General features: G+C 39.6%; 1 protein-coding gene across 4 annotated transcripts in view; it reads left to right on the top strand.

Annotated features, from left to right (window-relative positions):
* The window catches only part of slc39a13 (solute carrier family 39 member 13), a 72,715-nt gene that overhangs the window by 13,477 nt on the left and 34,185 nt on the right, over positions 1-25,053 (top strand). For 3 of the 4 annotated variants that reach the window (XM_069894583.1, XM_069894576.1, XM_069894565.1), the window contains 3 exons: positions 843-1,216; positions 6,690-6,803; positions 10,697-10,815. In XM_069894583.1, coding sequence (XP_069750684.1) covers positions 895-1,216; positions 6,690-6,803; positions 10,697-10,815 — 555 coding nt within the window. In that variant the 5' untranslated portion in view covers positions 843-894. The remainder of the gene's footprint in view (positions 1-842; positions 1,217-6,689; positions 6,804-10,696; positions 10,816-25,053) is intronic. The other variant, XM_069894590.1, reaches the window with a different exon arrangement.

Here is a 25,053-nt window from a genome sequence, read left to right as displayed (position 1 = left end):
AATTAAGAGGCACGATCTGCCACAGTAACAACTGAAAATAAATTTTAAAATGTGCTGAAACAAATATGAGAAAATCAGAAAAATGCTGGAAACATTTATCAAATCAGCATTTGGGTAAATGAGATTGGAAAATTCACTGTTCAAGCCATTGAGTTTTGGGCTACTCAGAAAGAATATGATATGTTGTATCTCAAGTTTACATTTGACTTTACCTTGGTAATGGATGAGATCAAGGATATCTGTGTCAGAATGGTGAGGGGAATTTAAATGGGTGGGAACCAGCAGTTCCAACTTGAGTATGGGTGCTCAACAGAGTGATTGTCCTATTTGTTTGGTGTCATCAATGTAGTGGAGCCACACTGAGTGCATTGAATGCAGTAGAGGGCTGAAGATCTAATGGGTGAAGTGTGTGAATAGAATAAGGTGGGGTTAAGGGAAAGAAAACAAAGTGGGAGAAGTGGAGATGTATCGGAAGGAGAGGGAGGGGAACACAAGGGGTAATGCTTACCTGAAACTGGAAAATTCAGTGGTCATACCATGAGGTTGTAGACTGCCCAGGTGGTATACAAGGTGTCCCATTTTGTGTTGGGTCCCTCCCTGGCAGTGGAAAAGACCAAGACACTGAGGTAGTGATTCTCAACATAGTTGCTGTCACATTCAATATGTGAGTGACTTTGCCTTTGAGCAGAGAAGGTCATTGAAATTTTCAGTAATTGTTTGTTTCCTGTCAAGTTGCAATCCATTTGGGAGTAGCTTGGATTTAGTAATATCTGAGGTACGAAGAAAATTAATAGTGTGGTGTTTCTCCCATTCAACTCCTTTTTAGATCACCATTTCTCTAGTTTATTTTACAGTGAATGGACCTGTGCTGGTCTACCCTAGCTAGGGGTCAGGATGGTGATGCAGAAGCAACTCTCGACTATCGTTGTCGTCTTTTGTATTTGTGGTTTGTTTCCGTCGCTGTCCAGTGCAGATATCCACAGAGCCAATGCCAAGAAGCTGGCCCGAAAGGCAGCTGCTGCACAAGCTGCCAATGAGAAGCATAGGTGGTGTCCGGAAAATGTTTTTGAGCTCCGATCGTGGTCAGAACTGTTTGCTGGAGAGCGTGCCAATGCCTGGATCTGTTCATTGATTGGCTCAGTGATGGTTGGGCTCAGCGGCATCTTTCCTCTTCTCGTTATCCCAATTGAGGCTGGAGCAGCACTGAAATCTAAAGGTAAAAATAATTTAAGGAAAAGGGGAAATGTATGGTTGAGTTTTTGACATTTGTTTCATCTGGCCAATCCTTCTAATTATGTTACCCCATCTGATAAAAGATGCATTCTCTTTTTTGAATATTTTCTTTGTTTCCATACATGTACAGTATTAATATCAAGATAAAAAAGAAATAGTCATATAACCATATCAAATCCATTATACATTATGTACTATATGCACCCCAAAAAACCCACCAACCCATTCTCCCCAATAATAACCCACAAAAAAAGGGGAGGGGGAGAAATTGTAATTACAAGGAAGGAAAAAAAGAAAAAAGCAAACCTGGTTACTAAAGTATCACCACCATTCACTCCATTTTGGCCTTTTTGGTATTATTTATTTATTCCAATGAGCTAGTGAGGTTTCATGAGGTTTTGGGAGAACCCTTTATAAATTTATACTTATAATATATAAATATGAGGACCAAATAAATATCATATTTATTCCACAAATTATATGTAATCTTGAGGTATACAGCTATGTTTTTCCTCATGCCATCTTTCCATACCTAAATGTAAATCCAATTTCCATGTCACTGCTATACATTTTCTTGTAACTGCTAATGCAATTTTCACAAATTCCTTTTGATAAAAATTCAGTTTCAATTTTGGTCTTATCGCTGAAATATTACCTGGTAGAAGGAACATTGGCTCTTGTGTCAATTTAACACCCATGACTTGTTCCAAAAATGTTCCTAATTCTATCCAAAATAGTCTCTAATTTGGACATGACCATCTGATAAATCTGACTTCAATCTATTTAATTTGTGTGGGGTAAGATATAGTTGATGTAAAAAGTTATACTGAACCAATCTATCTCTAACATTTATTGTATTTGTCATGCTATCATGACATAATTCCGACCAATTTTTCTCCCCAATACTAATATTTAGATCTGTTTCCCATTTCTATCTATATGAATTCCCTGCTTCCCTTTTAAAGTGTACTTACGAGGTCAAATAGTAAGTTATACCCCTAAAATTGAAAAGAATTATATGAAGGAAGTAGAACAATTGGAGATAGAGTTAACAAATTTAGAAAAAGATTTACAGAAACAAGTTAATGAGGAGAAACGTGTTCCCTTTTAAAAGTTTCTATTTCACTCCTTTCCAGTAACAACATTGTTGGACGCAGTTTATCTCGTAAATATGCTTTTATTTGATATTAACAAAATATATTATTTTGTATTATGTATTTAATTTTTAGTTGATCAAATGACATTAAATTTCCTTCTTCATAAGCCTTCTATATTTCTAATTCCATTAGAGAACCAAATATTCAAAAATCAATTATTCATTGTAAAGTCCATTTTGATTCAAAGGCATTTTAGATAATATAGGATTTCTTATCCCCATTTCAGTATTTACTTGATTTCATATATTAATCAAATGCTTCAACAGTGGCATTTCCCTGTCTCCAGATATTAATCTAGATTCACATTTATATGTAACATCTTCTGATATCTTCTCTCCTATCTTTTCCATTTCTATCTTAATCGATGCTTGTTTCTCTCCCTCTTCAAAAAAAGAGAGAAATCTCATTGTGTTGCCTTATAATAATTCATAAAATTTGGAAGTTGTAGACCTCCTAATTCAAATTTCCATGTTAATTTTTCTAATGAAACCCTTGACATCTTGCCCTTCCAAAGAAGTTTTTGTACATATTTATTTCATTCCTGAAAAAAATTCTGTGGCAAGGATATGGGCAGTGTTAGCAAAAGGTATTGTACTCTAGGAAATATATTCATTTTAATACAATTAACTCTTCCAAGTAATGTTATTGGCAATTGCATCCATTTAAGTCTTCATCAATTTTCTTAAGTAAAGGGGTATAGTTCAGTTTAAATATATTATTTAAATTGTTTGTACTCGTATCCCTAAATATTTTATTCCATTCATTGGTCATTTAAATTGCTTATCTCTTTGACAATGAGTATATGCACCTCTAGTAAGAGGCACAATATCACTTTTATCCCAGTTTAGTTTATAACTGAATACTGTTCCATATTCTTTCAAATCTTAAATATAACTTTCAAATATAAATATAACTTAAATATAACTTTCAAATCTTAAATATCATACGATCCTCCCGGTTCCATCAAGTAAATTGTTACATCATTTGCAAATTAATCTTGTGGTCATTTTGAAAGAAAATATTGGGAAAAAACTCAATTTTTCTGTAAAATTAAAATTCAGAATACCAATATTAAAAGAATGTGCTTGCTTTCTTTCATTGAAATTGTTAGTTATAGATAGCAGATCCTTCGAAAACTGGTAATATTTGGGTTTGATTATCCATGAGCAATCTGACATATATGCATCTGTTCCACGATTTGGTTGTAACTCTGTATGAAATCTTGAACCCCAACTACCGCATTCTAACGAGGTTTTACTGTATAAATTTGTAAAGTATGAAATTGAAGTTTCTTATTAACACCATCTCCGCTTCTCCTCATTAACTTGTTTCTGTAAATCTTTTTCTAAATTTGTTAACTCTATCTCCAATTGTTCTACTTCCTTCATATAATTATTTTCAATTTTAGGGGTATAACTTACTATTTGACCTCGTAAGTACACTTTCATCACATCCCATAAAATAAATTTATTATTAACCAATTTAGAGTTGGTCCTAAAAAGGATCTTATCTGTCTTCTAATAAGTTCACAAAAGTCTTTCCTTTTTTATAATAAAGAATTAAATCTCCATTTGTAAATTGAGCCTTCTGTATCCAACATTATCATCAACAACAAAGGAGTGTTACAGAGTCCAGAGGACCTCAAAAACCAGCAGCAATAGATATGCACCACAACACAGGGTTACTTAAACAAAAGTAGTTTTTAATTATATTTGAACAAGAAAACAGAATTAAAATTCAATTTATTACTTAACCTATTTAATCCTCCCTCTAATACAAAGTGCAGGTATGTGTAATGTGTATAGATGCTTAGAAAACTTCTTTGGATCACAGTTTAATCTCACTGGTTGCAGGTAATCCTTGTACTGTGCACAGAAGTTAGCATTAACAAAGTTCACCAGTCTTACGGTAAATGGTTACACTCAGGAAGGTTCTTGTTGGTCTTAAGAGAGAGATTCCTTTTGTTCCAGGACATGTGCACCTTATTCCTGTTTAATCAGTCTTGCTGACTTTCCCCCTTCAGGGTTCTTAAGATGATCCTCCTTCTTTCAGGTCACCTTTCAGACAGCCAGTCTTCTCCTTTGACCAGGCAGTCTTCCAAAGTTTGCCAGCTTTGTCCTTTTGGAACTGATTACTGTCTCCTTTCTCTCTGTTTCACATCCTCCCTCTCTGAGAGCAAAACTGTTCTGTCTCCCTGCAAAAATCACATGCTCTCTCAGGCAAGCTGTATACTGCAACTTTGTTGCTCTTTTTGGAAAAAACACTGCAAAATTCTTCCAAATATTCTGTTTTAAAATGTTTGTGTGCAACCTGCTCTAATAATCCTTCCCAAAACACCTCTAAATACAGGAGAATGATCAGATAAAATTCTTGCCTTTTGATCAGCATGTTTGATTCTACCCTGAAGTGGTACAGATATTTAAAACAACTCTATCATAGAGTAAGAATCCTGTCTATTTGAATAAAAAGAATAGTCTCTTGTATGAATTCTCCATGATTCTACTAAATTTAAATTGTTCATTAATAGCAATGTAGCTTTAGCTGCTTTTGTCCTTATTATTGCTGTTGTTGATCTATCTAAAATTGGATCTAAACACAAGTTAAAATCCCCATCTATTAATATATTGTCATTTGCATTTGTTAAGTTAAATGCTTCTTGTATAATTTTTTCTTCATCTACATTCAGTGCATGTCTATCCATAAGTGTCCAGTAGTCCAAAAAAAGAAAGAAAATTGACATGTACCATAATATATCTCCCTGCAGGCTCAATAACTAAATTTTGTATTTTAACTGAAATATTTATTTATTAACATTGCTACTCCCTTTGATTTTGAATTAAATGAAGAAACTGAGACATATCCTACCCAATCTCATTTTAGCTTCTGATGCTCTTTTTTCAATTAATTGAGTTTCTTGGGGAAAAAAAAAATGATATCTACTTTCATTTTCTTACTATGTGACAATATCACTTTTCTTTTCACTGGGCTGTTAAGCCCATTCATATTAAAACTTAAAGTATTCAATACTTTACTCTGATTTTTTTAGTTAACTTCAAACAATATCTCCCCTTCACCTCTCTCCTCACAACTCCTTGGTATATCAAACCTTTATTATCTATTGGACCAAGTCATATCCATCTCATCAATCTAAGTAAGAAAGAAAGACAAAAAAATAGAGTAAAAACAACACCCCCCCCCCCATTAATGTTGTTTAAATAATACACAACATTACCTCCCTCTATTTTACGGGTTTATGGCCCAATCCATAAATACACACATGATTCGATAGAAGTCAGTCCATATCCCTCCAGCCCCCACCCCCATTGAATGTTCACCATTATTCTAAATCCACTTCCATTTGATAGAAATAAAGTAATTATGAATCATTCCAAGTCTAAAAGAATTTCATGTTTCTGCTTGCTGTACTGCCCCCTGTTCACCCTCCTGCCAAATAGCTGGTAAAATATCTACATTTTCTTACACATGGACAGGATCTTGTTCACTCCTCCTTGCACAAACACCTTGAGAGTCGCAGGGTGGCGTAGGATGAATTCATAACTTTTTTTTCCACAAGTATTATTTACCGGATTAAATTCTTTTCTTCAACAGCTCAAAACTTGTATCAGGATTTTTTTTTTAAAATCTTATTTCCATGATATTCCATTGCACTCTTTCTCTCTTTAGCTTGTTTTACTGCTAGTTCTAATATTTTCTCTCTGACCTAGTAGTGAAGAAACTTTATCAATATAGACCATGGTTTTTGATCTGGCATTGGTCACAGTCTTGATCACAGTCTATGCTCTTTCTATTTCAATAGCACCATCAAATTAATTTTGTCCAAGAACTTCAGGAATCCATTGTTTGGAAAAAGGCTATTGTCCCCTTCTTCACCTTCTTTAAGACCAACAATTTTGATATTGTTTCTTCGACTAAAATTCTCTTATAACAGGTCTACTTTTTCAGTTCAATTCTCTATTTTATCCATTCTGTCCTGAACCATTTCCACATTTCTAACTCTTTCCTCCATATCTTCAAATTTATTTGCATTCTATTAACTATTGCATAATATTTCTTAGTTTCTTCTGAATTTTTTTAAATATCCAATCTTACTTGTTTCAACTCTCATTAACATTACTGCTTCTGTACATAACTCCTATGTTTTTACTTGCATTTTAAATTTGCTACTTCCTTTAGTAGCAATGGATTGACTCATTATCCTCTCCCGCCACCTCTCCTGCCCTCCGCAGGACTTTGTCCTTGATAGTTTGTATGTTGACAGTTCTTTTTCTGCCCATACAGATGGTTCTCAGCGGTTGAAACGACTATTGAGTTTTGCCATTGGTGGGCTGCTTGGGGATGTCTTCCTGCATTTATTACCCGAAGCATGGGCTTACACCTGCAGTAAAAATTCAGGTAAGAAATGAACTTAGCAACAGAGTACATTGATCATGGTTGTACAGCACAGAAATGGGCCCTTTGGCCCAACTCAACCACATTGACTCATTGCCTTTTTTAAACTAGCCCCATTCTCCTGCATTTGGCTCATTCCCTTCTATACATTTTCTATCCATGTATGTGTTGAAATGCATTTTTGAATGTTGTTATTGTACATGCCTCCATCACCACCTCTGGCAACCAGTCTCTGGGGGGATAAAGTGCTGCTTGAATTCCCTTTAAACCTTTCCCCTTTCACATTAAACCTATGCCCTCTTGTTTTATCCTTGAAAAAAGACTAACTACCTACCCTCTTTCTGCCCCTCTTAATTTTATACATCTCAGTAAGATCACCTCTCAGCCAACCTATATGATTGCTCTTTATAACAGTACAGGCATCATGGTTATCATTTTTTTTCTGCACCCTGTTAAAGAATAGGTTGGATGTGTTGAAAGAGAATCAAGGCTGGACACATGATCAATAAATAGTGGGCTTTATTTATGCACAGGGGAATTTACAAAAGGGGACATACTCACATAGACTAACATACACGTATGGTACCCCAAACTGAGGGTTTAACTTCTTCAGCACCCACCACCCACAGGCACAGTATACTGAGAAAAGAGGGCTTAACTTCTTCAGGATCCACCACCCACCGGCATAATATACCCAGAAATGAGGGTTTAACTTCTTTCGCACCCATCACCCACAGGTATTGTATGCCCAGAAACGAGAGTTTAATTTCTTCAGCACCCACCCACCCACAGGCACTAACGAGTACATACACATGAACTTAATTTCCATGTGATCTAGGAAGGGCCCATTGAGTCGGCCCTCAGGAGCTAACTGTGGCTCTCAACCAGAGTTCAGCAATGGTCACAACTAATGAACACATGCACAGCAATAATAGACAAATAACGACACATCGGGTGTGAATAAATCACTGCTAAACATTCTCAATTCCCGATTGGGAATGTGAGAGCTAAGCACACAATACCATCAACTCTCTCTAGCAGGCACAGCATACTAGCAAACAGTAAATTAACTACAACGAACAAGTACAGGTAATCCCTGACTTGCGACCTGTGTGACTTAACATCCATCTGGACATATAAACAGCATTTTTTTAAAAATTTGGTTGTGTTGTATTTGACAAACTATAACAGGGATACAGGGCATGTGCAGCTATTTTGAATACTGTGCGCATTGAGTGAGTCTTTGGTTGGCGTACGTACAGAGGGCTTGCGTATTGGAGTTCGGTTGGCGCATGTGCAAAGGATTCATTTATTGGAGTACGTTTGGTACATGCACGAGAGTTGAGGGTGTGAATTCAATATCATTAGGGAGTTAACTGTCGCGCATGAAACAACAGAACTCCAAATCACAAACCCTCTGTACATGTGAGAGAGAGAGAGAGAATTAAATTTTTTTTAAAGTGGTTTAATGATTATCCAGTAGCCTGTGACATTAAGAGGAGCTGGATGTTATCAGTGTTGATAATTTTTTCCCCTACATCACTGATGCCAGTAATTTTAAAAAAAAATTAATTGAAGTTATCCTGTGGTGCCTGTGTTCTTGGAAGGATACTTCTGGAAGAAATACAAATTCCATTTGAAACATGCGCTCAGTCTTTGTTTTCCACTGGTGTGCAGTCTGTGTACCTGCAAGTTCAGACCTTGTGATTTAAAAAATGATCTCTCCTTGTAAGTATCAATACATTTGTTGGAAGTAGTTGTTTGGCTAATATTATTACCTTTTAGATATTTAAACTTTTTAAAGTTCTTAAGAATGTGCATTAATGCTTTTAGAATATTCTAGGGCATATTTGATTATTCTGGGAGTTCTAGGAGAGGAACCTTGTGGCATCTGTGTTTATTGTTATATGCTCAAGTCTTTGTCCTTTCACTCTGGATAAAGAGGACTTAATGCAGCTAACAGAGATTAGAACCATGGGGTGATGGGATTTCAGAATCAAGACCGTTGAAGAAAGAAATGGATAATGAGAAGCAAACAGACATGATGTTGATCAAATGAGCACAATGCAGGATCCTAAAATGGAAAAAGTGATAGCAGGGCAATAATGTGCTCTAGGTGTTTTTGGTAGGAAAAGCAATACTGTATATTGTAAGGTAAAAACATCATGAGATGGGACCGGAGAAGGAGTCACCCAGTACTAAGGAGTAACAGAATGCAGATGCGACCTTGTACACTCAAGATAAGCTTTGCACTAACAAGAATGATGTGCAGCAGACTAACAGAGAAGGATAGCAACAGTTTATTCATTGGACAATGTAATGGTATGATAATTTACTAAGTACGTATCCTGAGGTATAAAAAAAACACCACTTGCTGATAACGGGAGAATGCGCCTTCTCCAACTAACACTGTTAGTTGCAAGTGTTACAATCTGGCAATAAAGAACAAAGAACCTTGATTTCGACTCAGTCTGGTGTTTGACTCACTCATTCATGAACAAAGCAGACCTAACAATATGAATCTTAAGTGAAGCTTTTAAAGAGATTTAATTTTTGTGAGTGTTAATAGCAATTCGAAAGGCAAATGACTCCAATCCAAAAGAGGGAAAGGTACTTTTCTAGTCATCTTGGGGCAATAGAAGGAGGTATGATGGTCAGCATATATAATTTGGGGTGGGGAAGGGTAATGTATTGAAGGAACAGATGGTAAATTTAAAATTACAGATTTGTCTTCTTTTCATCCATTTATCCCTACTGGCCAAAAATATATCCCACTTCCCAATTCTCAAATTCAGAATCTTGAGGTTTTGACTCAGAGACATCTGGAAATTTTTTTGGTTATGACCAGGATTTCTACATCCACCACAGTTTCAAGCAGTGAGTAACAACCCCATTTAAGGAAGTTTTTTTTTCAACTCGCATTCTTCTACCAGTTACCATTAATTTACATCCCCTAGTGACTGAATTATTTCCTGAAAGGAATTTGTTTTTTTCTGTTGACCATGCGGATATCTCTTGTACACCTCAATCATTCCATGCTCTGACTTGTACCTAAACAAACAAACTCAGCCTAGATTCACTTGTTATGACTGTTCTGACAACACCTACAAATCTCCTCCGCATCCTTAATAATCCTTTCTGAACATGGTGATCAGTACTGAATACTGTACTCCTGCTGTGGTCCAATTCATTTGTGTAATTCTCAATAATTTTATTTTGCTTGTATTCTATGTGCAACCAATATGTCTTCTCTTTTGACCTTTTGCTTTGATCTAAAGCCAATAGTGTTTGACTATCTTTTGTGTTGTCTTAATTTTAGACACAATTGGTTAAACTCATTCAATGTTCCAAGTGGAGGAAGCTAAGAGATTCCCAAAAAGACCTTGAAGTGATATAAATTTAAATAATTTAAGTTAAATTTAGCTTAATTTGGAGTGTTTAAAAGGCCCTTGGACTGGTTCTTAGATAGGAAAATTGTAGGGGGGGATACATGTTTAATGTGGGAATGTTGAATTGTTGTGGATAATCATCACAGAGAATATGGGGTAAAGGACGAGTTTCATACTGTTTAATTGCTGATTTAACCTGATTAATTCTTAATTGCCTTGTGACCAAGTCAATGATCCAATTGCAACAAACTGCCAGAAAAAAAGGAGGGTTTTCAACTCTTCTCAAATGTTGTCTTGCATCGAGACCTAAAACCTGAGAAGCTTGAGGTAATTGAGCCAGGTCTGGCAATTAAATGTATTGGTTGTTCAGTGCATATTTGAACCCAAAGCAGTTGAAATGCACCCAATAATTTATGCAACAAAAAAAAATTAAGCCAGAAGAAATTTTCTTGCCAGAGTCTTTTGGTCCTGTTTAGGTAATCTTACCACTTTCTGCTTTATGTGCAGATGGTGGACACAGTCGTGAACAGCAGAGGAAGTTGGGTATTTGGGTAATTATTGGATTGCTCGCATTCTTTGTTTTGGAGAAAATATTCCCAGATGAAGAGAATACAGAATATCACAAAGTAAGTAAAATATGAAATAACCAAATACAATAAAGGTCCAAAATGAATGTTGGCCCACCAAGCTAGTTCCTCCAGATCTATACCACCCTGAGCTATGTCCCACCAATTAACCTTTTACCAAGATCCATGTCTATTATGTCTTCATCTATTTAAGCTTCTTTTAAGGCACATGTGGGCTTGGTGATACAGGGCACCATTTATGTAGTTTAGCAATGCAGAAAGTACAGAGGGGAGGTATGGAAACAAACATCCTTGGAAGTGTTGCTGAGTACAGAGGAATCTCAGGACTTTCTATGAAGAAGAAAGAGAGCAAATATGAAGTGTGTGATTTATACCTCTGCTTCGTTCCTTCCATCTTTTGGGGATTTCAGAAAACTTGTTCTAAAATTTAAAAATCTTCAGCATTTATTTTTGGTAAACTGTTCTATATGTGGGTGATTTTGTATATGTAGTTTGGGGAAAAACATGCTGTCCTGTTGCAAAGCCTAGAAAGCTTGAAAAATGTGTCCCACCTTTGGTTCTAGGAAATCAAAATCTTTGGTAGGCAAATGAAAGGATGGGGAGATAGGGCAAAATTGCAGCAATGGGGATGAGTTGCAATGCAACAGGGCCACAAAGTCAAATTTAAGGGCTAAAGGTTTTGTATTTAAATGAATGCAGCATAAGAAATAAAGTGGATACCTTATGGTACAGCTGCAGATTGGCAGCTATGATGTTGTGGCCATTACAGAGTTGTGGCTAAAGGATGGATGTCATTGGGAACTGAATATCCAAGTATACACAATGTATCGATAGGTTAGCCAGGAAATCAGAGGGGGTGGCGTGGCTCTGTTGGTAAGGAACAACATTAAATCATTAGAAAGGTGACATAGAATCAGAAGATATAGAGTCATTGTACGTCGAGTTAAGAAATGGCAAGGGTAAAAAGACTCTTTTGGCTGTAATATATACAGACCTCCATGAAGTAGGCAGGATGTGGACAACAAATTATAACAGTAGATAGAAAAAGTGTGTCAGTGGGATTTTAACATGCAAGTAGTTTGGGAAACCAGGTTGAGACTGGATCTCAAGAGAGGATTTGTAGAAAGCCTATGAGATGGCTTTTTACAGCAGTTTTTTGATGAGTCCATGGGGGGGAATTGGGTGTTGTGCAATGCACTAGAACTGATTAGAGAGTTTAGAGTAAAAGGGGCATGATTGAGTTCAGCTTAAGACTTAGTAAGGAGAAACTAAAGTCAGATGTATTGGTATCTCAGTGGAGTAAAGGGTATTACAGTGGCATGAGAGAGGAACTGGCCAAGGTAGATTGTAAGGAAACACTAGTCAGGAAGACAACAGAGCAGCAATGGTGGAGTTTCTGCAAGACATTGGAAAGGTGCAGGATAAATACAGACCAAAAAAGAGGAAATATTTGAATGGAAAAATGTCACCTGTTGCTGACTAGGAAGTCAAAGCCAACGTGAATGCAAAAGAGAGGGCATACAAAGAAGCAAAAATTAGTGGGAAGATAGAGGACTGGGAAGTTAAAAACTTACAGAAGGTAACTGAAATCTCAGAGGGAAAGTTGAACTATGAAAGTAGGCTTGCAAATAATATCAAAGAGGATGCAAAAAGCTTCTTCAAGTGTATAAAGGAGAGGTGAGAGTATATAATGGACCACTAAAAATGGACACTGGAGAAATAATAGTGGGAGACAGGGAGATGGCAGAGGAACTAAATGAGTATTTTACATTCGTCTTCATTGTGAAGACGCTAGCAGTGTATCAGATGTTGAAGGGTATCAGGGAAGGGAGTGAATACAATTACTATTGCAAGGGAGAAGGTGCTCAGAAAGCTGAATGGTCTAAGGTTGGATAAGTCTCCTGGACCAGATGGATTGCACCCTTGGCAATGGAGATGGTGGAGGGATGGATAATGATCTTTTGGGAATAAATAGATTCTGGTATGATTCCAGAGACTGGAAAATGACAAATATCACCCCAGTATTCAAGAAAGGAGGGAGGCAGCAGAAAGGAAAATATAGGTCTCTTTGCCTGAAGATGTTGGAGTTGATTGTGAAGGATGAGGATACGGAGTACTTGGAAACACATGACAGGGTAGGCCAAACCAGCATAGTTTCATTAAGGGAAAATCTATTGGAATTATTGAAGAAGTGACAAGCAAACTCAATAAGAGAAATGCAGTGGATGTTGTGCATTTGGATTTTTAGAAGGCATTTGCACACAAGGCTACTGAACAAAATAAGAGCCCATGGTATAACAGGAAACATACTAGCTTAGGTAGAGCATTGGTTGATTGGCAGGAAACAGACTTGGAGTTAGAGTACAGGATCATTTTCCGACTGGGAGCCAGTTGTGTGTGGTGTTACACTGGGGTCAATGTTGTGGCCACTTCTTTTTGTTTTATAGTAATGATTTGAATCATGGAATGAATGGCTTTGTAGCTAATTTTAAACAATACAAAGGTAGGTGGAGGAGCAGGTTGTGTGGAGGAAACACTGAGGCTGCAACAAGACTTGTACACACTAGGAGAATGTTGGAAAGTGTATGGTCATGCACTTTGGAAGAAAAAAATAAATGAGCAGACTTTCTTTAAATGGTGAGTCCTTATACAAGATGAGATGTATTCTTTGGAATTTAGTAAAATGAAGGGGGAATCTCATTGAAACATTCCAATTATTGAAACGCGTGGGTAAAGTCAATTTTGAAAGTTTGTTTTCCATGGTAGGAAAGTCTATGACAAGAGGGTACAACTTCAGGATTAAAGGGTGTCTGCTTAGAACAGAGATGGGGAGGAATTTCTTCAGCCAGAGGTGATAAATCTGTGGAACGTTGCCACAGATGCTTGTGGAGGCCAGGTCATTTGATGTATTTAAGGCAGAGATTGATTATATTCTTGATTAGCCAAGGCATCGATAGGCTGAATAGCCTATTTCTGCTTCGACGTCTTGTGGTCTAAATTTGGAATCTAGTAGTTTAGGCAGTATCTGTGGAAAGAGTGGTTGAAGTCTATTTTTGGGGACAGAATGAAAGAAAACATTAGCTTTAAGTTGCAGAGATGGTGCTGCTGAGTTTTCCTGCACCTTGTTTTTGTATGTTAAAAGAGTAAGCAAATACGATGGCCCTTCACCCTTGAGGGAGTGAAATTCTAGCCCATCATAGGTAGGACTTGACCACTCTATCCAAAGCAAGATTTGACTGCTCTACCTAAAGTAATTTGAAGTTTTTAAGGATTGGCAGGATGGGTTACCTGGTATCTACAGTAATTTATCCAGTTTACATTCAATTTAAATAATACACTCTCTCATTTTTTTCAACACAAAATGGAGTCAATTCTCTTTATTCTTCTCAGACACCACAATGAATTCTTCATCCCACCAAACTCCACCAAGCCAAATCCCTCTGACCTTTTGGCTCTCTGGTGATCTTTAAACTCTCACTCTCCTCTTCCTGCGTCCGAGATCGATCACCATGCATGCAGCCTTCTGAACTAACCCGCTAATGCACACTATTGTTCCCATGCATCACCTCAGACGGCGACCAGCACCACTCCTAATGCGGGTAAGTACACGACTTCAAAAACTCTACATCACAACCGATTCCTGATTCTGACCAGCAAAGGGGCAGCATTGTGATGTAGTAAGTAGAACTATTAACTCAATCCTAACCTTGAATGCTATCTTTGTGGAGCCTGTGCATTTTCTCAGTAACCTTGAGCTTTCTCCGGATGTTCTGGTTTCCAAAGACAGGCAGGTTGGTAGATTAATTGGCCACTATTAACTGCCTCTAGTGTTTAGATGAGTGGTGAGATTTGGATGGGAATGTCTTCAAAATAAAATCGGTCAGTGTAAAATTAGAGTAAATCGACATAACAGTTGGTGTCGACTTGGTGGACTAACGGGCCTTTTTCTATGTTGTATGATTGACTGGCATACGAGTAACACCCAGGTACATTTTTGCCTTGTTCTTGCCTCCCTCCCCAACCCAACGCCTGGCCTTTTTGCCTGCTTAATATAATGTAGAAAATGAACTTGGTTTTTGATATATGGAAATGACTGAAGAGCTCCAAAAATATTCACAACCAAGAGACACAGACAATCCCAATGTCAGATCAATGAGGGTAAGTCTCCAAGATAGCACATTCCGAGAAAAGTATCGTGAAATAAGCCTAGCGAAAGGAAGAATGTTTGAAGAGCAGGCCACATGAAAAGGAGCTTTAAAGCAACCTCACACAATTCAAGGAGTGATGGAGAGAAATTCATGGAGGAAGTTAATGATGATGAGTTTATTTTCATATACATTTTACATAGACACCAAAATTCTTTTTTGCTGCAGCCAACTACTTCATGAAAAAAAACAATTACAATCCTATACATTAAATTAAAAATAAATAATAAATTAAAAGCTAGATATATAAAATTTTCACTGACACCACAATGCAGGGGAAAAATATGGTGTTACAATAATGTATAAAAAGGGGGGGTTGATGAGGCTGATAGCCTTTGAAGGAAACTGTTATTGAACCTAGAAGAGCTGAATTTTCAGGCTTCGGATTAATTGAATCTGAGACAATATTGAATTTTAAAGAGAACTGCCTCTTCAGTGCTGCCAAAAGCCCAATGCATGGATAACAGCATTTACTGCCAGTGAAAGGCAGCTACTTTTCCAAGTTGTGATATTATTCCATTTCAGTAAACTTTGATGATTGACTACATTTATATTGGTTTTTGTTTTGTTTGTTATATTTTAAGAGGTTCATTCTGACTCCTTGCACTTCATATACTCCTGCTCTGTAGCCAATTTTGTCATTACTCTGAAACTACTCAATCCCACTTGTCTTTTGTGCCAACATTTGGTTCCTTTTCACAGCTGGTCACTGTTCTTAGCTTGTGATAGAAGGCTGGCCAATAACAGATACACTTGCCAATCTTCATTTACCTTCTGACTGAACTGTCAGCACAGACAATTTAAGGAGGAAATATGACACATTTATTGGGGTATGGCAGCCTTATCTTCAGCATATAGGTACACAGATATAGCTACAACCCTTCCAAAGAGAAGAAAGGTTAAAATCCCTACTAATAGTAAACAATTGAGATAAATGGGTTGTGGCGCAGATAATGTGCTCTTGTTCTTTTTCTTTTTACTTTGTTACTCTGGGTTTATATTTGATTCCTTTAAGGGGTGGTGACTGCAAATTTTTGGTTCTTTGTTTGTTTAATTTACATAATAATTTCCTTGTGGTATTAGGGTATGAGAGAGGAGAGAGGAGGGGAAAATGGATTCTGTAATGCATCGGTGTTGAGGTGTACTATTGTTTTGAATTTGTGTGAGTTGGAAAATTAAAAATAAAATATTCCCAAAAAAACTCAGCACAGTAATTTTGTCCATTTGGGCCTGTATTTAAAATACCAACTTGATAATTCTGTCAATCCAAAAGATGTACTTTCTTGACTGTTAAAATTATTTTGCTTTATGAAACTCCCATGAATAACAAACACAGAAAAATGGTAGCAGGAGGTCACTTACTCCTTTGAGTAAACATTACCATTCAGAGTGATCCCCTATTGCAAATTCTCATTCTTTCCTTTGTAACTAGCCCAAAGGATCCCAAAACCCAGCAGCAATAGACATTCACCAAGACAAGTGGTTTTAAAACAAAAGTTATTCTTAATCAACTTTAAACATGAAAACAGAATCAAACTTTAACTTCTCTATACTTAACTAACCCAAATGAACCCCCCTTCTAATTCTAAGCGCACGTGTATGTAATGGGTGTATAAATTTAATAAAAGCTCTTTGGGTCACAGTTCAATCTCACTTCTCCTTCTTCCAAGTTCTCTAGATGCAGGCAATTCTTATACTGTGCACAGAATTGAACGTGTATAAAGTTCACCAGGCTTTGGTACTCGAAAGGGTCTTGTAGGGTTTGCGGAGAGAGATGTTCCAAGATTTCTACAAATGAGGTACCACCATTAGTCATCTAAATATCTCGTTGATCAAACTTGCCCTATCAGGGTTTTCCAGATAGTAACCTCTTTCTTTCAGGCCACCACAGAATGCCTTATGTTCATCTTATTCCAAGAGAAACATCAGACCAATAGCACTTCCAGCCATCCACTGCTCTGGAACTTCCTGTTTCCAATCAGCTCTTCCTGGCTTGTTTCAGCCGTCACTGTTCAGTGTCACACTGAAAGAGCTTGTTAATTTGTCTCTCTCTCTCCCTCCAACACCAACTGCCAGAAAGCCCATGTGACTCTCTCACTTGCCAAAAGCCCCACCTTCTTCAGCAAACAACAGGAGTTCTTCTCCTTGGTCAAGATGTTGACTTAGATAAACAAAACACAGGAGTGACCTTTCTGTGCGCTCTGTCAAAACCCTTGAAAAGAGCTTCCAATAGCCAGAGTGTCTCCAGTCCATTCATTTCATGACATCATTTCAATTATCACCTACTTGTGAAGTGTGCATCACATTCTCCAGAGATCCTGCAATGTTACTAAATATGAATTTTTCAGTCTTTCAAATAAGATCTGTTTTAAAATGTGTGTATGAATGTAACCCACTAATCTTACCAAATTCCTCCCAATATTTATAATCCATTACACCATATTTGTGTCAAGAAATGATCTATACATGTATTTACATGTTCTACAACTTGGCCTCCACAGCCTTCAGCGTTCGAGAATATCATAGATTCACCATTTTCTGGGTGAAGAAATTTCTCTTCATCTCAACTCTAAATGTCTTTTATCCTGAGATAGTGTTCACAAGTTCTAATCTTAAATTCTTCTCATAATCTTGGGTTGGCCTCTACTTCAGCTACTGATATAAATAATTTAATCAAGCCATTGCAGCTTTTATCTTCTGTGGCAAAGTGTTCCATCATTCCTCCTCCTCTAATTATTTTCTCACCTTTGAGCCTTCCTGTATCATCCACATGTACACTTTTAAAAATTCTAACAGGAAGTGGTGTGGAAATATCAGGAATGGTGTATAATTACAGCACAAAAGAAACTTCAGGTTATCAATTCCATTGTAGTTCTATGTAAGAGCTAATTCCACTGTCCTATTCCCATATCCTTGTTAATTCTTTCCTTTGGCGTACTTATCCACCTCCATTTTGAATGCTACAATTGAATCAGTCTCCAATATGTCCATGACCTAGCCACATACTTTATTTTAAAAAAAATCCTTGTTATTTTTTCAGCTGTTTGCACATTTGCTCGTCATGATTTTAAATTTCTCCATCAGATCTCGCAAAATCCTCAGTTCCAAGAACAGCTCAGTTTTTGTGTCTATACATATGACTAATGTCCAACATCCTGCACCTTCTCAAAAGTTTGGCAGTCAAAGCTGAACATTGTGCCACTAGTTGCAGAACTGGTGTTTAATACAAAGGTTCATCATGGTTTCCTTGCTCTTCATGCTTTTATTAGTGAAGCTCTGATTTATATGCATTTTAACTTTCTCAAAATGTTGCATCTTTTTTGACAAACTATGCAATATATCTATGAATATACTGTAAATATTCGTGTATAATGCGTTCCATGTATAATGTGACCCCCCCCCCATTTTTGCGGGGAAAAAGGGGGAAAAATTTTACCCTGTGTATAATACAACCCCCCTCACCTGCTTGAGTCTCGCTGCAGACTCTCACAACCCCCCTTCCCCTCACTCACCTGAGTCGCGCTGCCAGCTACCGCCTGCCTGCTCGGCCGCCCGAGTCATGCTGCCGACTACTGTTTGAATTACAAAAATATATTTTTTAAATTTTACTCTCGTTCATAATGCAACTTCCCTATTTTTGAGGGGAAAAGGGGGAAATTTTTTTCGCATTATACTCAAATATTTATGGTAAATATTTATGTTCCTATCCTCTCCCTGAGTTGCTTCCATCTGCCCTCCATTCCCCTTTTATCTGATTTACCCATCATCTTATCAGCCTCTTGTTCCATTATCTTCCAGCCTCTTTCTTTGTCTCCTCCCTTTCTTTATCTGTTTCTACCTAACACATCACTTCCTGTGTTCCAACTCTAACCTCCACCCACCCACCCACCCCCACTCCCCATCCTGGATCCATCATTCTCTTTCCTCACCTGCTGGCCCTTTTCTCATGCTTCCCCTCAGTTCTTTATACCAGCTGTCTCTGCTGTGCCCTCAGTCCTAATGCAAGGTTTCAACAGAAAACACTGACCATATCTCTGTCTCCACAGATGTTGCCTGGCTTACTGACAGTTTGTTTCTGCCTAGATTACAGGATATGCAATCCCTTGTGTCTCCATATGCCTTCAGGTTATCTGTTCTTGTATTCCTTTTAGAATTGCACTCTCTCGTTTATATTGCCTCTTGTATTCCAACCAAAATCTACTCTTTCTTGGCTACTGATTCCAGATATCACATTGATGTCAGCAGGCTCACAGTATCCTGGTAGTGGAACTTGGGAGCTTCCTGAATGACTTGGTTGTGCCACAATATTAGGATTGAACTCGCCATGATTTGAAAACAGTATGTTGGAATGGATATATTATGTAAGGAATTTGTTCATTTTTGGATATTGCTTAAATTCTCTATGAACACCTAGGTAAGAATGTCCCATTTCTCTCTATCTACTATTTCTATCAATATTATTTCTGTTGAACTGTCAAGTGAACAGCAAATCAGATTATTTTGTGACATTGGTGGATTGAGATATGAGGCAAAAATTGTTAACAGTCCAATGCAGCATGCATTAAATTGACTCTTTCACATTAAGTGCTCATTATTCACTTACCCCTGAGGACTCCCCTAAACTTTCCTACCTTCACTGTTTCTTCACTTCATTTTGCGACTCCTGCCCTTGGGAAAAGTTGCTGATTGTCTACCCTATCTAGGCCTCTATTAAGTCACCTTTCATCCTTTGCTCCAAAGAGAAAAGCTCTTGTTCTGCTAACCTTGCCTCATAAGACATTTTCCAATAGAGGCAACATCTGATCTGTAAGATTTCTCCCCCCCCCCCCCTCATCCTTCTAAACTCCAATTACTATAGTCTCAGGCTACTCAGACACTCTTCACAAGAGAAACAGGGAAGATTTACAAGGATGTTGCCACAGTATTAGGGGCCCTAAGCCACAGGGAGAGGTCAGGCAGGCTGGGGATTTATTCATTGGAGCAGAGGAAGATGACAGGTGATCTCATGGAGTACAGAATCATGAGAGAAATAGATCAGTCTTTTGCCTAGACTAGGTGAATTAGTAAACATGGGTTTAAGGTAAGGGGGAGGTAGGAGGTATTTAATGGGAACATGAGAAGGAACTTTTTTTTTTACACCCAGAGGTTGATGGGTATATGGAACGGGCTGTCAGAGGAGGTGGTTGTGATGGTATTAGAGCACAGCACAGTACAGGCCATTCAGCGCATGATGTTGTGCTAACCTATATTTTTAAACCTATGCAACAATCTAAACCAGTGGTTCTCTACCTTTTTCCCCACTCACATACCACATTATTAAATCCCCTACCAACCACAAAGCACTTATGAAATGGCCTGTTATTGTGCTTTAGGTCTAAATTTAAATTTTTAATTTAAAAAAACAAGGGGACCACATTTGCCATTCTCCAACACCTCCTCTACAGCCAAGGAGATCACAAAGATCATTGCTAACAATCTTTTCCCTCGCTTCCCATAGTAACCTTGAGTACATCTTGTCTGGTCCTCGGGATCAATCCTAATCTTTTTAAGAATATCCAGCACTTTTTTTTCTTAATCTCAATGTGGTCCAGCACATAAGATTGTTCTATTCTGACCTCACCTTGACCAAGATTCTTTTCTCTGGTGAATACTGAAGAAAAGTATTAATTTAGGACATCACCAACCTCCTCTGCCTCCAGGTTTATGTTGTCTCCTTTACCTTTAAGTGGACATTCCTTCACTCTCACTCTTCTTCTCTTCACATAAGCAAAGAGCACTCTAGAGTTTTCTTTAATCCTACTTGCAAGGCATTCTTGTGGCCCCTTCTAGTTCCCCTAAGTCCTTTCTCAAGTTCCTTCATGACTATCATATAATTCTCATGAGCCCTTCCTGGCTTTTGCTTCCTCAATCTAATGTATGCTGCCTTACCTGTTTTGTCATCCGTGGTTCTCTTTTTCCCTGTCTCAGTGGTACAAACTTATCCAGAACCCAGTACAAGTGGTCCCTAAACATCTTCCACATTATTTCTATGCTTTCTCCAAAGAACATCTGTTTCCAATTTACTTTCCCTAATTTCTGCCTTAGTCCTTCCCCCAATTAACACTTTTACATTTCTCATGCTGTTATCCTTGTCCACCTCTATGCTAAAGCTCAGGGAGTTGTAGTCGCTCTTGCCGAAATGTTCTCCCACTGAGAGGTCCACCACCTGACCAGGTTCATTACCAAGTACTAGATCCAGTATGGCCTCTCCTCTATTCAGCTGGTCCATATACTGTGTCAGGAATCCTTCTTGGATATACCTGACAAATTTTGCCCCATCTATCCCTCTTGCAGTCAGGAGGTGTCACCCACTATTTGGGAAGTTGAAGTCTCCCATAAAAGCAGCCCTATCATTTGTGCTCCATTCCAAAATCTGCCGACTTGTCTGTTCCTCAGTTTCCCGAGGGGTATTTGGGGCCTAGACTACTCCCAGTACAGTGATTGCTCCCTTCCCATTTCAGATTTCCACCCACACTAACTCATAGACATTTCCTCCCTTTCTGCAGCTGTGACACTATTCCTGACTAGTACTGCTACTCTTTCTCCCCCCCCCCCTTTTTCAGCCCCCCGTCCTTTACCTTTTAAAACATTTAAACCCCAGTATCTGCATCAGCCAATCCTCTCCTTGCTTAGCCATGTCACAACATCATGATTCCACATACTGATACATGCTCTAAGTTCATCTTTTTTTATTCCTAATTCTCCTTACATTGAAATGCTCCAACTGCTTATTTATGCTTCTCCCCCTGCCTGTCCTTCCTTACAGACCTGCAACACACTGCATCATCATTTCCAATTTCTGTTGCAGTTTCAGCCCTTGCATTCTGATTCCCATCCCCCTGTCAAACTAGTTGGAGAGTCATGGAGTTCAATGGCCCTTTTGTCCATGCAAATAATCAATTTTCTAATTCTTATTAATCCCGTTTTACCACCACTTGAGAATTCAAGTCTTAATAATTACATGTTCCAAAATTATCTGCCTCAGCCAACGCATTGCAGATTTCAATGACAGTATCACCCTGGGAAAAAAAAATTCTTCCAGAAGTTTTCTCCAAGCCTCTTGCTCCTTACTTTGTTTTCTGATTTTGGAAATCTCTCTTAAAGGGAAAAGCTCCCTTCGCTCTACCCCTCGGCTTTGTGTGCCTCTGTCAAATGCCTCATTCCAAACAAATCAAAATCACCTTATCTTGTTCCCATTCATGTAAAGACTCTCCATATCAGACACTGTCCTGGTGAATCTTCTCTGTCTTGTACATGTATACATTTTGGAAGTCAGGATACTTTAAAACTAGTGGATCTGCTCTCTTCAATAAACAGATTCTTGTTTTTTGAGAGCATTTTGAACCATTTTTAATTTTTCTCAGCAGTAAAACTTGTTCATAACATAAATGTACGGTTGAAAGGTCTGGGTGTTGAAGGCAAGGTGGGGTCAGCATTTAACTTGTGTATGCTGTAGAAAATTATGGTATTGTGGCGGCGTACATCTTCATGGTGAACTGGCCCCGCTTGTATTGCCACATGGCAGGGCAGCCATGGGTAAATGGCATCAGAGATTTCTCTCTGACTCCAGCATCCCTTCCAGTGCACACCCTGGGCAGGGATTATGATGCCACAATGCACCAGGTGACTGAGCTCGTGCTGCCCTTATAGGGGGGTGGTGAATTTGAATAAAAACTGTCATTAATGACCCTCAATGTGGTGGGTGTGTTACTTCCACAGCGCACACCGCCACAGTGGTGACCCTGACGAGCCCAGACATTTTTCTAGACTCAAAACACCATGGATTCAGCAGAGGTTAACACTGTCTCCATCAAACTTTTGGACCCACTGACTGAGAACGTGATTTGGGCAGACAGAAGCACAATTTCAATTCCGCAACATCTCAGACGCCACGATGTTCTATCATGTTGTGAGCACTCTGGACCAAGATATGGCAGCGAGGGTGGATGACATCATCCACCACCCCCTGGCTAAGGGCAAGTACACCGCCCTCAAAGACCTGCTGCTTGGAACTTTCGGGCTAACTCCCCAGCAATGGGCTTCCAGGCTCCTTCACCTAGGTGGGCTTTGGGACCGTAGTCTGTCGGCGCTAATGGACGAAATGCTGGCCCTGGCAGAAGACCACAAGCCTTGTTTTCTCTTCCACCAGATATTCCTGGAACAGATGCTGGAGGACATCCAGCTGCTCCAAACAGATGAAGACTTCTTGAATCCGAGGAGAGCAGCAGCCTGTGCGGATGCCCTCTTGCGCACAAAGATGGAGAACGAGGCAGCCCTCAACCAGGTGGCATGACCAGGAGCCAGCTGACCGCAAGCTGCTCCCAAGACCAAGCCAGAGGAGGGCCAGTCGACCTGGTGTTTCTACCACCAGCGCTGGGGAGTGCAAGCCCATAAGTGCTGTCAGCCCTGCGGGTTTCAGGGAAATGACCAGGCCAGCCGCCATTGATGGCTGCGACAGCTGGCCACACAAACAGGCTCCTTCATGTGACAGACAGATCCACTAGCCACCAATTCCTGGTGGACACGAGCTAAGCTCAGCATTCTCCCCCCCCGCCCCACCCACAGCATTAGAGACTCACACCCGATCTCAAGGTCCAACCCTGTGGACAGCCAAAGGCTCCACCATCAGGACCTACAGCACCCACAGGGCACAGATCCAGATCAGTAAGTAGAAGTTCCACTGGAGGTTCGTCCTAGCCTCTGTGGCATATTTCCTCCGAGCTCACAGCCTTCTGGTTGACATGAAGGGCAAAAGGCTGGTCAATGTCCAAACATTCCACTCCACCCAACTGGACACAGCAGAAGCCCGCAGTCTCGAAATCACAGCCGTAGCCACTGCCAAGGTCGAGTTCGACGAGATCCTCCACAAATTCCCCACCATCTTAGAGCCACAATTCAGTGCCACCCTGCCCCAGCATGGGATCTTCCGCCACATCACCACACAGGGCCCCCTGCTGCACGCTAGACCCAGACAGCTGCTGCCTAAGAAGCTCCAGCAGGCAAAGGAGGAGTTCTCCAGGCTCCAGAAACTGGGAATCGTCCGGCGCATGGACAGCTCCTGGGCATCACCACTTCATATGGTCCAGAAATTGTCCGGGGGCTGGAGAACGTGCGGGGACTACCATCGGTTGAACGACACAACCACCCCCGACAGGTACCTGGTGTCCCATGTACAGGACTTCTCCGCCATCCTCCACGGCGCATGGATCTTCTCCAAAGTGGACCTCATGCGGGGATACCATCAGATCCAGGTACATTCAGACGACGTGGGTAAGATGGCCATTATCATTCCTTTCAGCCTCTTCGAGTTCCTGCGTATGCTCTTCGGTCTAAATTGTTCCGCCTCATGGACGCAGTTGGAAAAGACCTGGACTTTGTCTTCATTTACCTAGACGATATTCTCATTGCCAGTCGCAACCACGACGAACACAAAGCCCACCTCCGCACACTTTGCCCGGCTGGCAGAATTCGGCCTCATGGTCAATGCGGGCAAATGCCAGTTCAGCAAGGAGCACTTCCAGTTCCTGGGGCACACCATTTCGGCGGTTGGGGCCTGCATGTGCCGGAGAAGGTAGAGGCTGTTCAACGATTCCCCAAACCCTCCACCCTAAAAGGCCTCCAAGAGTTCGCGGGGATGGTGAACTTTTACCATCGTTTCATCCCCGGAGCCGCGCGCACCATGCGCCCATTATTTGCGTTCATGGCCACCAAAGAAAAGACTTTATCATGGTCAGAGGAGGCAGACAAAGAAGTTTCTAGCCAGCGCCACGCTGCTGGTGCACTCATGGCTGGAGGCACACATGACGCTCTCCGTGGATGCCTCAGCTACAGCAGTTGCGGGGGGGGGGGGGTTCTGGAACAGTGGTTCGATGGACAATGGCACCTGGTTTTCAGTAAGCAGCTGTGCCCGCTGGAGCTCAAATACAGCGCCTCCAACCGGGAGCTCCTGATGCTGTATTTGGCCATCCGCCATTTCTGCTACTTCCTCGAGGGCAGACCATTCATAGCCTTCACGGATCACAAGACCCTCTCT

Source organism: Narcine bancroftii, chromosome 1 (genome assembly GCF_036971445.1).
Source record: "Narcine bancroftii isolate sNarBan1 chromosome 1, sNarBan1.hap1, whole genome shotgun sequence".
NCBI classification, from domain to species: Eukaryota; Metazoa; Chordata; class Chondrichthyes; order Torpediniformes; family Narcinidae; genus Narcine; species Narcine bancroftii.
Note: the sequence above shows the minus strand (reverse complement) of the source record. Positions and strands in the feature narration are given on the sequence as shown.